This window comes from Hyaena hyaena, unplaced genomic scaffold (assembly GCF_003009895.1).
Source record: "Hyaena hyaena isolate Hyena2069 unplaced genomic scaffold, ASM300989v1 scaffold_34, whole genome shotgun sequence".
Lineage (NCBI taxonomy): Eukaryota > Metazoa > Chordata > Mammalia > Carnivora > Hyaenidae > Hyaena > Hyaena hyaena.
The window spans coordinates 3,323,344-3,336,460 of record NW_024080665.1 but is presented as its reverse complement, the minus strand read 5'-3'; the positions used below and the strand labels follow the sequence as shown (position 1 = coordinate 3,336,460).

The window sequence follows — 13,117 nt, the reverse complement described above, 5'->3', positions numbered from 1 at the left end:
TACTTGGCATAGGCCTTCTCCACCAGGGCGCACCAGAACTCGCTGCGGGAGTTGGAGTGGCAGTAGATGAGCTGGTTGTTGACTGTGGGCAGTCGGTCGTCGATGACCACGTCCACCCACTCCCCAAAGCGCCAGAAGTGAAAGTGGAAGATGCCCGCATAGGCACTGGGTTTCTCGGGGTCCCACTCCTGCTCCTTCCAGTCTGGGATGACCTGGATGGGGCGGGGGGACAGGACAGGAACGCAGTGAGGCTCACATCTGGCTTCCTGAGGAAATGGGCGTGCACACCTCAAGGGGGTCACAACGGAAAGGAATACTGGGACTTGGGTGAACCCTTCTCTTCTCTGGGCCTCAGTTTCCCTTCTCTGCAGTTCCTGGAGGCTGTCACCCTGAGCTTCCCCCTGCCTTCCTCGGGCCTCCCTCTGCACCCTCCACCGCTCAGAAATCTATTACACCCATCCCGGTTCCCATCTGGTGAAAGGTGCCTCCGCCCAGTCCAGCGCCGGCTGGAACCAGGCGGCCACACCGGCCTCCCCGCTTTGCCTCTCTCCAGCCAGTCAGGCCCCTGGGAGCGCCTACATTCTGCTAAAGTCCATCTCCTCTCTGAAAGCATGGGATGCATCAGGCTTGGTCACTGCTATATGCCCTGCACATACACAGTCTGGGGCCTGGCCCAGATATGGTGCTTGACACACATGTGTTGACCAAGTGAAAAAATTCATAGGCATTGAGTGGGTCTCTGACAATATTATTTATGGAACATCTCAGATATGCCAGGTGCCACGCCTGGGACCACCATGGCTTATCTCAGTTTAAGCCGCAGGATAACCCTGTGCATAGATTACTATCATCCATCCCCACTTAACAGCTAAGAAAACCAAAGCTCAGAGAGGGCAAGTAACTTGCCCAGGACCACACAGCTAGAAAACACACATTCTCTGGAATCAGGCCAACTGGGTTTGAAGCCAGGACTCAGACCTGTCACCTGTGGACCGCTCTGCACCGGGTCCGTGCTGACACGGAGGACCCGGACGAATCAGACACGGTCCCTGCCCTCAGGAGGCTCCTAGGCTGGTGGGAGAGGCAAATGCTGAGGTTGACATGGGGAGCCTGTGGGAGCACGGACAGAAGGGAAAGGTGGGCCCCACCCTGCAGGGCCAGCGGCCACTTCCCAGCAGGTGTCCTGACAGTGGGCTGTGGGGGACCCCCAAGCAGACGCGGCACATCTGGGCAGCAGGAGGCGGGCACAGGAGGGAAAGCCTCTCACCCTAGAGTCACGGTGACTTGCTGGCCCTTCCCAGCATGGGACCAGGTGGGGCTGAACCCACTGCGACCACAGACAGCCCAGCCCCTTCTGGAAGAAAACAGCCCTCAGGCATGGGGCTGGGCCCCCAGGCATCCAGGCTGAGGAGCCAAACTTGCACCAAGAGGCCTAAATCCCAAGGCTCAGACCAGTCTGAGCACAGATACTTCTGCCAAAAGCCATTCCCCAACCCCCACACTCATTAAGAAGCCTTCTGTTTACACACCTCTTACCATCAACAAGGATGTTGGCAAAGACAAATGGTCCCTCGTGAGACACTGGAGGCCAAGACGATGAAAATGCTAACCACGGTGCCAGGCTCTTTGTCACTCGCGGGCCCTGCCCGGTGCCAGGCACACCTTTTGCTCAGTCGCCCCTGACCCTTATTGCTACCCTTTGAGGCAATACTATGGGGAGCTGTTGGCACAAGGCTGCCCATGGGCACTGGTGAGGAAGGCGTGATCTACACTCAGGGCTTCCGGGCCCGCTACAGCGTCTGCAACACGGAAAGGGCCCGAACCTGGCTGCTCCATTTTCAGTCAGTGCTGTGTCCTTTCTGAAACCTCGAAGCCTCTGCCCCAGGCCCCTGCGCTCTCTCCTACTTTGCCTGCAGGACAGAAAGGGCTATCAAAAATGGGGCATGTGCAGGATGGGTTTCATTCCCACTGCACAGATGGGAAGACTGAGGAAGGAGGAGCTGCCTGAGGGCACAGAGGGATAGGAAGTCCGAAACAGAGCACATTGGCCTGGGCACACCCTCCACCACTCCTCCCTGCTCTGAAAGCTCTGGACTGCATGGGGCCTGGGGAGGGAGGAAGAGGAGCCCTTGCAGGGCACTAGGAGGCTCTGCTGGGGATGCAGGGGGATCATTAGCCAAACCCAGGGCTTGGCCCGGGCCCCTCTGGGGCTCAGGAAGCAGCTAATGAGGCTCTAGGGCCTGCAGATCCTGAGTCAGATCCCTGTGGGCCTCAGTTTCCCCTCCTACGTCACGGCCAGTGGGCCCAGCATGGCCAGCTTCTAACCCCCACAACCCCTCTGCTGCCAGCAGGGTACCGAGGGAGAGGGAGGAGACTGTCCAGGAAGGTGTGCTCTCAGGGGCACACAAACCCTCCCACACCGCATCCGGTCATCCCAGGAATCGAGGAAGCCATCAAAGACCCTGGGGCCACATCAAAGGATTCAGGAACCAACCTAAAGAGGCTCCCACTGGCCAAAGACGGGCAGATCTCAGCTTCAATAAGGACAGTGACTGCGATGGGTGAGAACACATCACAACGCAGGGTACTAACCACTACACAATCACGGCACGTGAAAACACATCAAACACGTTCAAATCTACGAGACCACAATGATACTTGCAAATAGTCATCATTGGAGACCAGCTGGGAAATAGACTCTTTTTTTTTTTTTTTGTAACAACTGGAAAATTAAAGGAAAGAATCAGGATTCATCCTGCCTTTTCTACACAGACCAGACCAGCGGGTAACCAACAGCAGATGAAGGGACATGTGTTTCTGGAGAGGAGTTAGTCGCAGCTACGAAATGAGGACGGAATTAGAATATTAGACTCCCGCTATTTTACCACCAACGACAAATATGGATTTAGCAATGGTCATCGGCAGCTTCTCAGATCACAAAAAACAGAGCCAACCAGATCTCACATGCCTTGTGAGAGAAGTACACAGTATCTCCTATGAAGCAAACATGCCAAAAAACTTGGACCTAAACTTTACTCAGCCTCTAGGGTAAATCCTAGCTTACGGAAGGTGCATGGCACAGAAAACACGCTCAACACCGCCATGAAAACAAAGGCAGCAAAATCCAGACAGTTGGAAATTCCACAGGCCAGGTGTCTTCCGCAAACACATCTCAAGTAAACAGTAAAAGATGAAGGGGAACAAACCACCGGAGTCGTTTGAATCTGATTCCAACAAAGCATAAAACATATACACATTTATGACAGAAATTGGAAAGCAAAACACTCGCTGGGTATTTGATGTGACGAAGGAAGTTATCATAAAAATTATTTGAGTTGTGTTATATATAGGATTACAGTTACAGACATTTGTTTTTGTTTTGTTTTGTTTGTGAGAACTGCTTATCATTCAGAGATGCATCCAGAAATATTTACAGATGAAATGAGAAGCTGCCTGGAGGGCAAAGGAGTGAGTTAGAGCGAACAGGACTGGCCACCAGCTGACAGTTGTTGAGGCGGAGGGATGGGTCCATGGGAGCATATTAAGACATCTCGCTCCTCCCACATTATCTCCAAGTGAGATGTCCCATCCCCACGGCCACCAGCTCCTCAGCCTGGCATTCACAGCCCGGAGGGTCCGCTGACTCTCAGGCTCACCCCCGAAACACCTGCCTCCCTTGGGCCCCACGGAAATCTACACACATGATGCTTCAGGCCACCTTGGCTCTGCACGTGTGCCTCCCTCTGCCAGTACTGTCGTCGTCCCTCGGGGGCCAGCTGAGCAGCAGCTCGCAGGGGTCTCCAGGCCTGGTGCTCCCCCAGGCTCTTTCCCTGATGACGGGAAGGGAGCTTCTGGAGACCAAGGCTGAGCTCCATTCACGCCCAGATCCCCCCACCCCTACCCTGCGCCTGGCCCAGCTCCAGAGCTGCCCAAGTCTTTCTGGAAGGAAAGTCTCCAAGTGCCAGCCACAGCACAGCCCTGAGCAGCTGGTGACCTTGTACTCATGACGGGGCACACTGCCCACCGGGGTGCATAGGCGAAGACTCGGGTTCCAACTAGGCCACCACTCTGAGCCTCAGTGTCGGCATCTGCCTACCCTACTGCTGCTGTAAAAACCAAAATGGGGGCATCTGGGTGGCTCAGTTGGTTAAGCATCCAACTTCGGCTCAGGTCATGAGCTCACAGTTTGTTGAGTTTGAGCCCCGTGTAGGACTCTGTGCCGGCAGCTCAGAGCCTGGAGCCTGCTTCAGATTCTGGAGACCCAGCTCACACGCTGTCTCTGTCTCCCTCAAAAATAAATAAACATTTTAAAAAGAAAAAAAAAAAAAAAAACCAAAATGGACACTGGTCTTGAAGGTGCTGCCTTAGCCGTGGGGGGCTGAGCACACGTGAGGGGTCATCTCCGCTGGTGTATGTGGTACAAGTGTGTGCACTCACACAACAGTGTGTGAACCTGGGGGCCGGCACGGACCTCAGGTGACCTGGTGAAGCTTCCCAAGAGGAGAAAGAGCAGCAGCCCCCCAGTGCAGATGGGAAATGAGAGACCTGAGGGGTCACGGCATTTACTTGGGCTGACCCAGCAGCCAGGCAAGGACTGTGTGAGATTTGTAGGCCCCCTGGGACCCCTGGGAAATCAGCAGGACACCTCAGGCGACGGGTGTCCCACAGTGCCCCCTGGTGCCTGGAGTGCTCCCAGCTCAAATCCTCCTGGGACTGAGCCAGAGGGACAGGCACTTGTGAGTGTGCAAGTGCATGACTGTCAGCATATGTGGGTACACACAGCATGCGTGTGTGAGCGTGTGTGTGTATGTGTGTGTGTGTGTGTGTGTGTGTGTGTGAATGTCAGTGTTGGGGGGGGTGTTTCACAGGGAAGGAGCTTTTCACAGATTCCTGCTTGCGACCCCAGAGGGCCAGCTGGGAGCACATACGGAAAAGGCCACCAGTGCTGTGGGCTGTCGGGCTGCAGGGTGGTTTCCTGTGTTACACAACTCACGTGAGGGAGTCACCAAACCAGAAGGTCCCTGCTTCCTCAGGTCTCAGCTTCTGATGCCCTGAGTCTCAAATTCCCGAGTTTCAGATGCCATGACCGGAAGAGGCTGGGAAGCTTGGCCCCCCACCCCTACTCCACACAGCCTCGGGAGAGCGGAGCCGCATTGCTCGCCACCCAGAGAGCAGGAGCGATGCACCAGGGAGCTCACGGCGCACAGCCAGACAGCTCGGCTGCCCTCAGAGACCTGTGTGGGACCCCAGCCTTGAGGCTGGCCCCCTCCCACACAGTGAGGGCTAAAGAGCCCCTCGGCTGGGCCCATTCTGAGCCTGGTGACAGTGGCAGAGGAGACTCCACACCCTCTTGTCCACTCTCCAACCAGAGCCAGGCCTGGCCCCTGCCTGCCCCTCCCTACATTGACTGCTCCCAGAAGCACTGGGCGGCTGTGCTGCGTCAGGCAACCCACTTCACCTCTCTGAACCCTGTGCTCCTCTGTAAACAAGTTGTCCTGATACCCCTCTCGGAATAACTGAAAAGTGAGGCCATTTGTCTACGGTGACTGAGAGAGTAACAAAGAGCAAACGGAGAGAGGGTGTCGTGTGCCAGCTCATGGGGGGCTCTGCATGCTTCACTAACTCACGTAAGCCTCACACACTTGCCTTGGCAGGAGGAGGGGGCAGGGGGCGGAAGCTCAGGAGATGGCAAGTCCCTTCACTGATTCCGTTGCCCCCGCCCCCGCCAGAGGCATCTTTGGGAATGGACGGAGGCTGCTGCTGGAAGGCAGGACTTGGGGAAGGGAAAGAAGGTGGCCACAGCCGCTTGGGGGAGGGCTCCGGGGTGGGGGGTGGGGATGTGAGACCTGGCTGAGGGGAGCATTTCAAAGCGAAGGTCATTCCCAAGCAAAACCCCAAATGTGGCCCCTGAAGCAGGACCCGACCGTGGTCACTGGGAAGAAGCTGGCCTTGCCAGGGCCTGGGCCCTCAGGAGGGGTGGGGGCACTGTTCCGGCCTCTCCCAGGGGGCCGCAGACACAGAGCCTGGTCCACGCACAGGGACCCCTCCTTTGGCCCCTCCACAGCTTCTGTGACTTTGGGCAGGTGACTGGATCCCCTGGGCCTCTTTGTCTCTGTCCAAAAGCGGAGTAAGCTGCAGAGAGATGGCAAGGGACAGAGCTCTAATGAAGGGTCAAGTGGGGCACTAAGGCGGTGTGGCAACATCAGTCTTATCTGGTCAGCAGGGTAGGGGCTGCCCAAGAACTTCCATTAAATGGGTGACAGAGGCTCAGTGAAACCCAGGCACAGGCCTCACCCTCCCCACCCCTGCCACTCCCTGTCCCATCCACCCCCTGCCCAGCCACCCTACAAGGGAGGGAGATTGCACATGGCTGGCTGCATCCCCTCAGATCCCCTTTGGGCCCCACCTGCTGAGGACCAGGTGCGCCTCCCTGTGGCCCCAGCATGGCTCTCCCCATGCCCCATACAGAAGCTGGCCTGGGGGTCCCTGGAGAAAAAACTGTCAGGGCTGCTGATACCTGGCTGGGTGTCCAGAGACCCGTTTCTAAACTCCATCCTGATGTCTGACCTTGGGCCAGTCACTTGACTGCTCTAGGCCTCATCTCTGAAAGCAGCAGGAGGGATGGGAGTGTGGGAGAAGGCCCCTGAGGGGTGCTCAGGGCTATGAGGGGACGGGAGAGGGCCGTCAGAGCTCCTGAACGGGTGGGGGTGGCTTACGGTGAGAGACTGCACACCACGAGGCAGGGGCATAGAGGCTTTATTGGGGACACGCAGCGCATGGGGTGGATGTGGTAGGGCAGGGTGGGGGTATAGGCAGTCTGCATCAAGACGGTCCCCAGAGCGGCAGAGGGGCAAAGGGCAGTGCCATCTCCCGGGGTCTGGACTCCCCTAGTTATCGGCAGAGAAGACAGGCAGGCTATGCTGGGGCTTCAGGCCCCAGAGCTGAGAGTCAGAAATGACCACAGCCAATCCCAACCTAAAGAATCCCAAGGGGCTCCTGGGTGGTGCAGTCGGTTACATGTCGGACTTCAGCTCAGGTCATGATCTTATGGTTCATGGGTTCGAGCCCCACATTGGACTCTGTGCTGACGATACAGAGCCTGCTTGGGATTCTCTCTCTGCCCCTCCCCCACTCGGGCCCTCTTTCTCTCTCAAATAAATAAAACTTAAAAAAAAAAAAAAAAGAAGAATTCCCAATTCCAATACCCTGCTCCTCTTTGCACGTTTCTAGAGTGGGGGCTCACCCTCCCTGCAGCCCCAGCCACTGGGGACGGCTCTCACCCTCTGTCTCTCAGAGCGTCTATTTGCCGGGCCCTGCGGCCCTCGGCGGCTCTGCTTCATGAGGAAAATGTTGTGGGCCTGTTCCTGGCAAGAAAAAAACAGGGCAGGCCTGGAGACAGGGTGCTGGGGTCACTTCCTGAGGTGCCAGTCAGGCCAGGCCCCTCCCTCAAAGGAGGCTTACTGGGCCTGTGCCTTCCTGGCCAGGGACGCTGGAAAAAAGCTGACATCCCAGCAAAGACTACAGTCTCCCACTCCAGGGCTCCCAGCGATCCAGCTTCCCTAGGCAGAGGGAGACCCGTCCATGATACTGTTCCCCACTTCACTGGATGCACCTCAAAGGCTCTCAGCTCAGTGGGGGGCCCCTCCCGGAGGCCCTCCTAACCAAGCCCCTGCTAAGGGCCACCCACAAACCAGCTGGGCAACTACAGAACAAATCATCTAAAATCGGACTTGCTCACAAGGCAGGTACAGACTCTAGAATACAGTCACATGAATAGAGCTTGCTCTCTGTCAACACATACACACATGGACAGAGAGACGTCCCTCTATAACCTATGTCCTCTCCGCGTCACTCCTCCCTCCTGAAGTCACTCTCCAAAGAGCAAGAGTTGGCAAGCACAGCCCCCAAACTGCCAGCCACTCCCCACCACCCAAAACAACCCCTGCGGCAACCCTGCCTGACATCCTGAGGCCCCCGGGCCACTATGGGACCACGCCAGGCCCGGGCCAGGAGGGCCACCTTCCTGGGTCCTCAGGCTGAGTGTTCACCTCCAGATTCTTGCAAAATGCCCTGTGGCCGGGAGGGGTTCCCCAAGGAGGCTGCTCTGTCGTTGGCCTCCCCATCTCCCCTCTCTGGAGGAAGCCCAACAGAGGAGGCCTTGGCTCTCTCTGTCTCTGTGTCCATGTCTGTCTCTCTCCGCCTCTTTGAGTCTCACTCCGGGACAGTGAAGCAGAGAGTAAACAAGCCCCCCCATCTTCCCAGGCCTCGTGGTCTACAGCAGAAGCAGTGGCCTCTGGTTCAGCTTCTAGACTGTAAGTCCTTTGCGTCTTCCTCCCATGAGCAAGAGCACCAGCACCAGGGAGAGGAGAGGAGGAAGGACACAGGCTCAGGCGGTCCCAAGTGCGCAAGCTGAGTACAGACCCGCAGCTAGAAGAATGTTTGGGAATACAGGCCTGGGGGCAGGGGGCACAGGCAGGGGGCAGTGCAGGCGGGCATGGGGAGAGGGCAGCAGCGAGCAGCTGGCCTCAGAGCTGGTTAAAGACCACGGAGGCCTTGAGGTTGGCGGGCTCCAGGCCCTCGCCGAAGGTGACGAGGAAGTACATGACCTTGCGGATCTTGGCCAGGTCCGACAGGCGCTCCCCAAACTCCAGGGCGTCGGCCTCGTTCCAATCCATGGCATCCGCGTCCTCCTTGAGCCAGAAGATGGCAGCAGGGTCCAGCAGCTGGCGCGTCATGAGGTTGGTGAGGTCGGGCGTCCAGTTCTGGGAGGTGCCCGTGATGGTGACCTTGCCCGGCTTGTCCAACTCGACGTCCCAGCGCTCAAACTGCAGCTTCTGCTGCTGGACGAAGTCGAGGCGGTACACGGACTCGACGGGCCGCAGCAGCTTCTCCCCGTCCTGGCGCTTCTCCCCACGCTGCCTCAGGCTCTCCACGCGCAGCCGCATCTGCTTGGTGAGGTCGTGGTCCAGGACCAGGGGCATGCTGAGCTGCGGTGGCTTGGGCGCGTCCTCCGCCATGCCCCGCTGCTGCCGCTTCTCCGCTGCCTGGGCGCCCCTGTGCCTGGGCCGTGCGGCCGGGGCCACAGCCCACCCAAGGCGCTCCGCCCCTTCCCGGGCCTGCCCAATCCTCCAAATGGGGGTGGGAGTCCCCAAACGCCTCCTCGCCTCCTCTCTACTCCTCGAAGAGGCTGTAACACAGGCCCCGCAGGCAGGCGCGAGGCGGACGGGCTCCCGGGGGGCCAGACTGCTGATGTCAATTGCTGTGGTAACCGCTCCGACTACCTGACGACCAGGGAAGGGCTGGGAGCACCTGTTTGTGAAGAAGGGAGGCTGCGTGGGGCAGTACGAAGGGGAGGGAGGTGGGGAGCAGCCGCTCACTGTAAGGAGAGGCTTTACTGGGGACACCCTGGCAGGAGCTGGGGGAACAAGGAAGGAGAGGCCTGCTGATTTGAGATGTAAAGCCACCCTAGCCAAACCCTGCAGCCACGTTGACTCAGAGCCACCCTCACCACTCCACACTCAACCCCCAAGGCCTTCGGTCCCGCTCCCGGGGACCCTGAGAACCCTCTCCCCAGCCCCTCGACAGGGACTGGCCTGGCCACCCCCATCTCTGACCCAAACCCCTGTTCCCAAACTTCAGGGGTCATCAGAATCAGCCACAGGACTGAAAACACGATTGCTGGGCTCCTCCCCTTCTGATTTAATAGCGCTGATAAGGCCTAGGAATCTGCACTTGGACCAGCCTCCCAGGTGATGTCGATGCTGCTGGTCCAGGGACTGTGCTTGGACAATCAGTGACCCACTTGATTCCGGCCTGCTGGCCCTGCCTCCCCACCGCACCACAGGGCAGCCCAACGCCCAGGTCTCCTCCCAGTAAAATCCCACCACTTATTCCAGCTATATCAAGCCTCAGTTTCCCCCAGGAGACTTGAGGCCAAGGAAGAATCTGACAAATGTCTCTATCTCCAGTGCCTGAGGTGGAATCAGGAGCTCAGCTATTATATTCCAGTAAATGGAAGAACTGGAGTATGTGAGTATAGCTGGGAGGGGCGCAGGGGAGAGGGGAAGTTGTCGTGACATGGCACACACAGAAAACAGGACAGAGGCACAGGCCAAAGTAACAACTGAAAACAATCTGAAGGGCCTAGTGGACCACAAGCACAGTCTACTACTGGATGGAGGGTCGATCAGTCAGTGGGATCTTGGGCTACACGAGCAACAGAGCGTCACCAATGGGGACACAGCAGCTGGTCCTGTTAAGATAACCCCTCAAGCTCTGAGGTCAGTTCTGGGGGTCGTGGGTAGCAATTCCCCGTGAGTCTTCAAGAGGATGTGAGGAGTCAAACTGCCTGACCCTCATAGAACCTTTCTGGCTGCAGGGGCAGAGAAGAGCACACAATATGGCTCAGGAATTACTGTTAAATTAAGCCAGGACCCAGAACGGGGCGTGCTACATAGGATGCCCTCAGAAAATGCTTGTTGAGTGAATACATGAGTAAATAACACTGATAAGTGAACAGATGTGATAGGGCCCAAGGCCAAGGACAACCAGAGGAAGACATGCAGATGGGAGAACAGAGACATGACTGAAGCCAAAAATGAGGTTTAGGGGCAGGTGTGTGTCAAAGTGCAGAACGAGGGAGATGCCTAGAAGGTGAGGGTGGCTGAGGGTAAAGGCTGATGGGGGTGTAAACACGATCTGAGGCTAGGAAGGTGAGGGTGGGGTGCCAGCCGCATGGGCATAGTAATCCCTAGGACACAGCAGGACGTGGGGTGGAAAAGGTAGGAAATTGGAGGTGCTGGGCCCTTGGTCCCTGGGTGGTACCTGGTTCTCTTGGGGGGGCGGGGCGTGGGGAGCCAATGGCACAAGCCTGGAGGGGTTTGGTTTACAAGTGGAGGGTGCAGTCTGGAAGCAGCACTGAGGAAAGAGAGGATGTCGGTCCCCATCTCTGGACCTGCTGGACTCTAGGGGAGGTGCTCACTCTCTACTGGTGGGGACCCAGAGGCTGCACGGCCCTGGGGAGAGCCTGGTCTCGGCCTGGGCAGGTTACCGACGGAGGAGGCTGAAGGTGGAAGTCATCTGGGCCTCAGACAGGCAGGGCAGGAGGGAGGGGCAGCGGGAGGCAAGGAAGGCCCGAGGGGGGAGGGAGGGGTGGAAAGGGGGCGGGAGGTTGCAGGCGGGGCTGGGCCCACTGCCATCCACAGATCTCGGCTGGGCCCCCCACACACCTTGGGAAGACCCGCTAAAGCCTGGCGTAGGGATGAACAGAGAAGAGCAAGTAACCAAGCTCCCTATGTGATTGCAAAACTACATACTGAAAAACAAAACGAACACCTCTTTAACCCCGACGGGAAAAACAGACGAGAAGGAAATACGGCAACCCCTTAACACTGGCTGTTTCCGGCTAAGGAAAACCTTAAGCAATGTTGTATTTGTTCAGATCTTCTGTCCCCAGCATTAGAATGGTGCTCGGGGCATAGCTGTGGCTCAGGTGCCTGGGGTGAGTGGACGGCCATGTAGCTCAAGGGCGTGGATTGCCCGTGTAACGCCGGCAGGGGTGGGATGGGAACCATTTTAAATAGAACTCAAAAAGAGCCCAAGTCACCAGGTGCCTCTCCCAGGCCAAGCCCCAGGGCTGGCCACCCCCCCCCCACCCCCCCGCAACACTCCCCTCTCAGACCTCCAGACCCTCATTTCCGCTGTGCTCTCTTCCTCTCCTCCGGCCAGAGAGGCTGGGGGCAGGGATCAGGCCTGGGGGGCGTGAGCTCACAGAGGACCTTGGGTCTGGCTTGGGCCAGGTCAGGCTCAAGTGCAGATGGTCCACCCCACTGTCACATCCTGATTTCTGATCTATAAAATGTGGTCACCGGAAGCCCACTGTCCTGCCCTCAGAGGATGTACAGTCAAGGTGGGGAGACCACTGTGCCCCTCCCGGGGATCCCATAGGAGGGAGAGGCCCACTGCCAAGGGGTGCCTCGTAGAACAGAGAAACAGGCCGGGGACACAGAGGTGGGGCAGGGAGGAGGATCTAACGTGTGTGAATTGCCGTGAAACACCACAGGCTTCCGCCCGAACAGGCTCTTTCCTCCTCCTACAACTCTGGGGACTAGAAAGGTCAGGTTTACACCGAGGTGGGGAGGAGAAGGAACCTGACCTGCCCAATGGCACACGACAACGAGGGACCCAGCCAGAATCACACCCAGGCCTGGCTGGTTTCAAATCCTGTGCCCATTGGCCTCAGACTGCATCAAGAACTAGAGGTAAAGGGGTGGCTTCCTGGAGGAGGGGGTGTGTGTGTTGAGGGCACAATGCAGCAGCCTGTGAGGCTGAGCATCACCGGAGTGAGGAGGCTGGGGTGGGGGTGGGGGGCGGGGAGGGGTGCAGCTCAGGCCGAGCACCCCTGTTCCATGGAGAAAACAGGGCGGGCAGGGGAGGCCCCGCAGGGCAACGGGCCCTCAAGTAAGGGGTGACAACAGGGGACGTTCAGTAGGGACAGGAGGGGAGGTAAGGCACAGTAACAAGCTCCCCGGGGCCTCCTCCTCCTCCTTCTAGGACCCGGGAGCTGTCCCCACAGCAGCACCCCGAGGCAGAGTGCAATTAGCCAAGCACCTTGCCCTGCTCCAGCCTCCTGGGGACCCACGCTCCTGGAGACCGGCCTCCTGGCCCTTGAAGCCTCCAGACCAGCCCCAGGTGCCCTGATACCTGCAGCAGGAGGAACCTTTGGCCCAGAGACGAACACAGACCTGCCACAGCGTGGATAACAGGCCTCCCGCCGGCAGGCCCGGGGTCCCTTCCTCCATGTGGTCACGAGATGGGGAGCTGCCCCAGCGCGCTGCCCAAGGCCAGGCCCAGGCCAGGGCCCGCAGCAAGCCGAGGCTCCTCCCTACAAATGGCCAGAGAGCCCATTCCCCAGGAGGGGACACAGCGGGCCAGGCTCTGGTCCCACTGAAGGCCCCCCAGAGACGCAGGGCAGGAGGGCCGGCCGTGGGGCTGCTGGCCAGTAGCTGGGTCCAACAAACCGGGGAAGGGCTCTGCTCTCAAAACTTTCTTGAGCCTTCTCTGTGCCAGGGTCCTGCTGGCCTCACTGAGAAGACACAGTTGGACCAGCTTCGCCCAG

The 13,117-nt window shown here is 58.3% G+C and overlaps 2 protein-coding genes across 5 annotated transcripts in view; both read right to left on the bottom strand.

The window, feature by feature from the left end:
* CAPN5 (calpain 5) overlaps positions 1 to 13,117 on the bottom strand; it is a 53,886-nt gene that overhangs the window by 15,208 nt on the left and 25,561 nt on the right. For 3 of the 4 annotated variants that reach the window (XM_039228754.1, XM_039228751.1, XM_039228753.1), the window contains exon 4: positions 4 to 212. In XM_039228754.1, the coding sequence (XP_039084685.1) occupies positions 4 to 212 (209 nt within the window). The remainder of the gene's footprint in view (positions 1 to 3; positions 213 to 13,117) is intronic. The other variant, XM_039228755.1, reaches the window with a different exon arrangement.
* LOC120229623 (olfactory marker protein) lies at positions 8,512 to 9,281 on the bottom strand. The gene has a single exon (XM_039228756.1). The coding sequence runs from the start codon at positions 9,015 to 9,017 to the stop codon at positions 8,526 to 8,528; it is 492 nt and encodes a 163-aa protein (XP_039084687.1). The 5' UTR covers positions 9,018 to 9,281; the 3' UTR covers positions 8,512 to 8,525.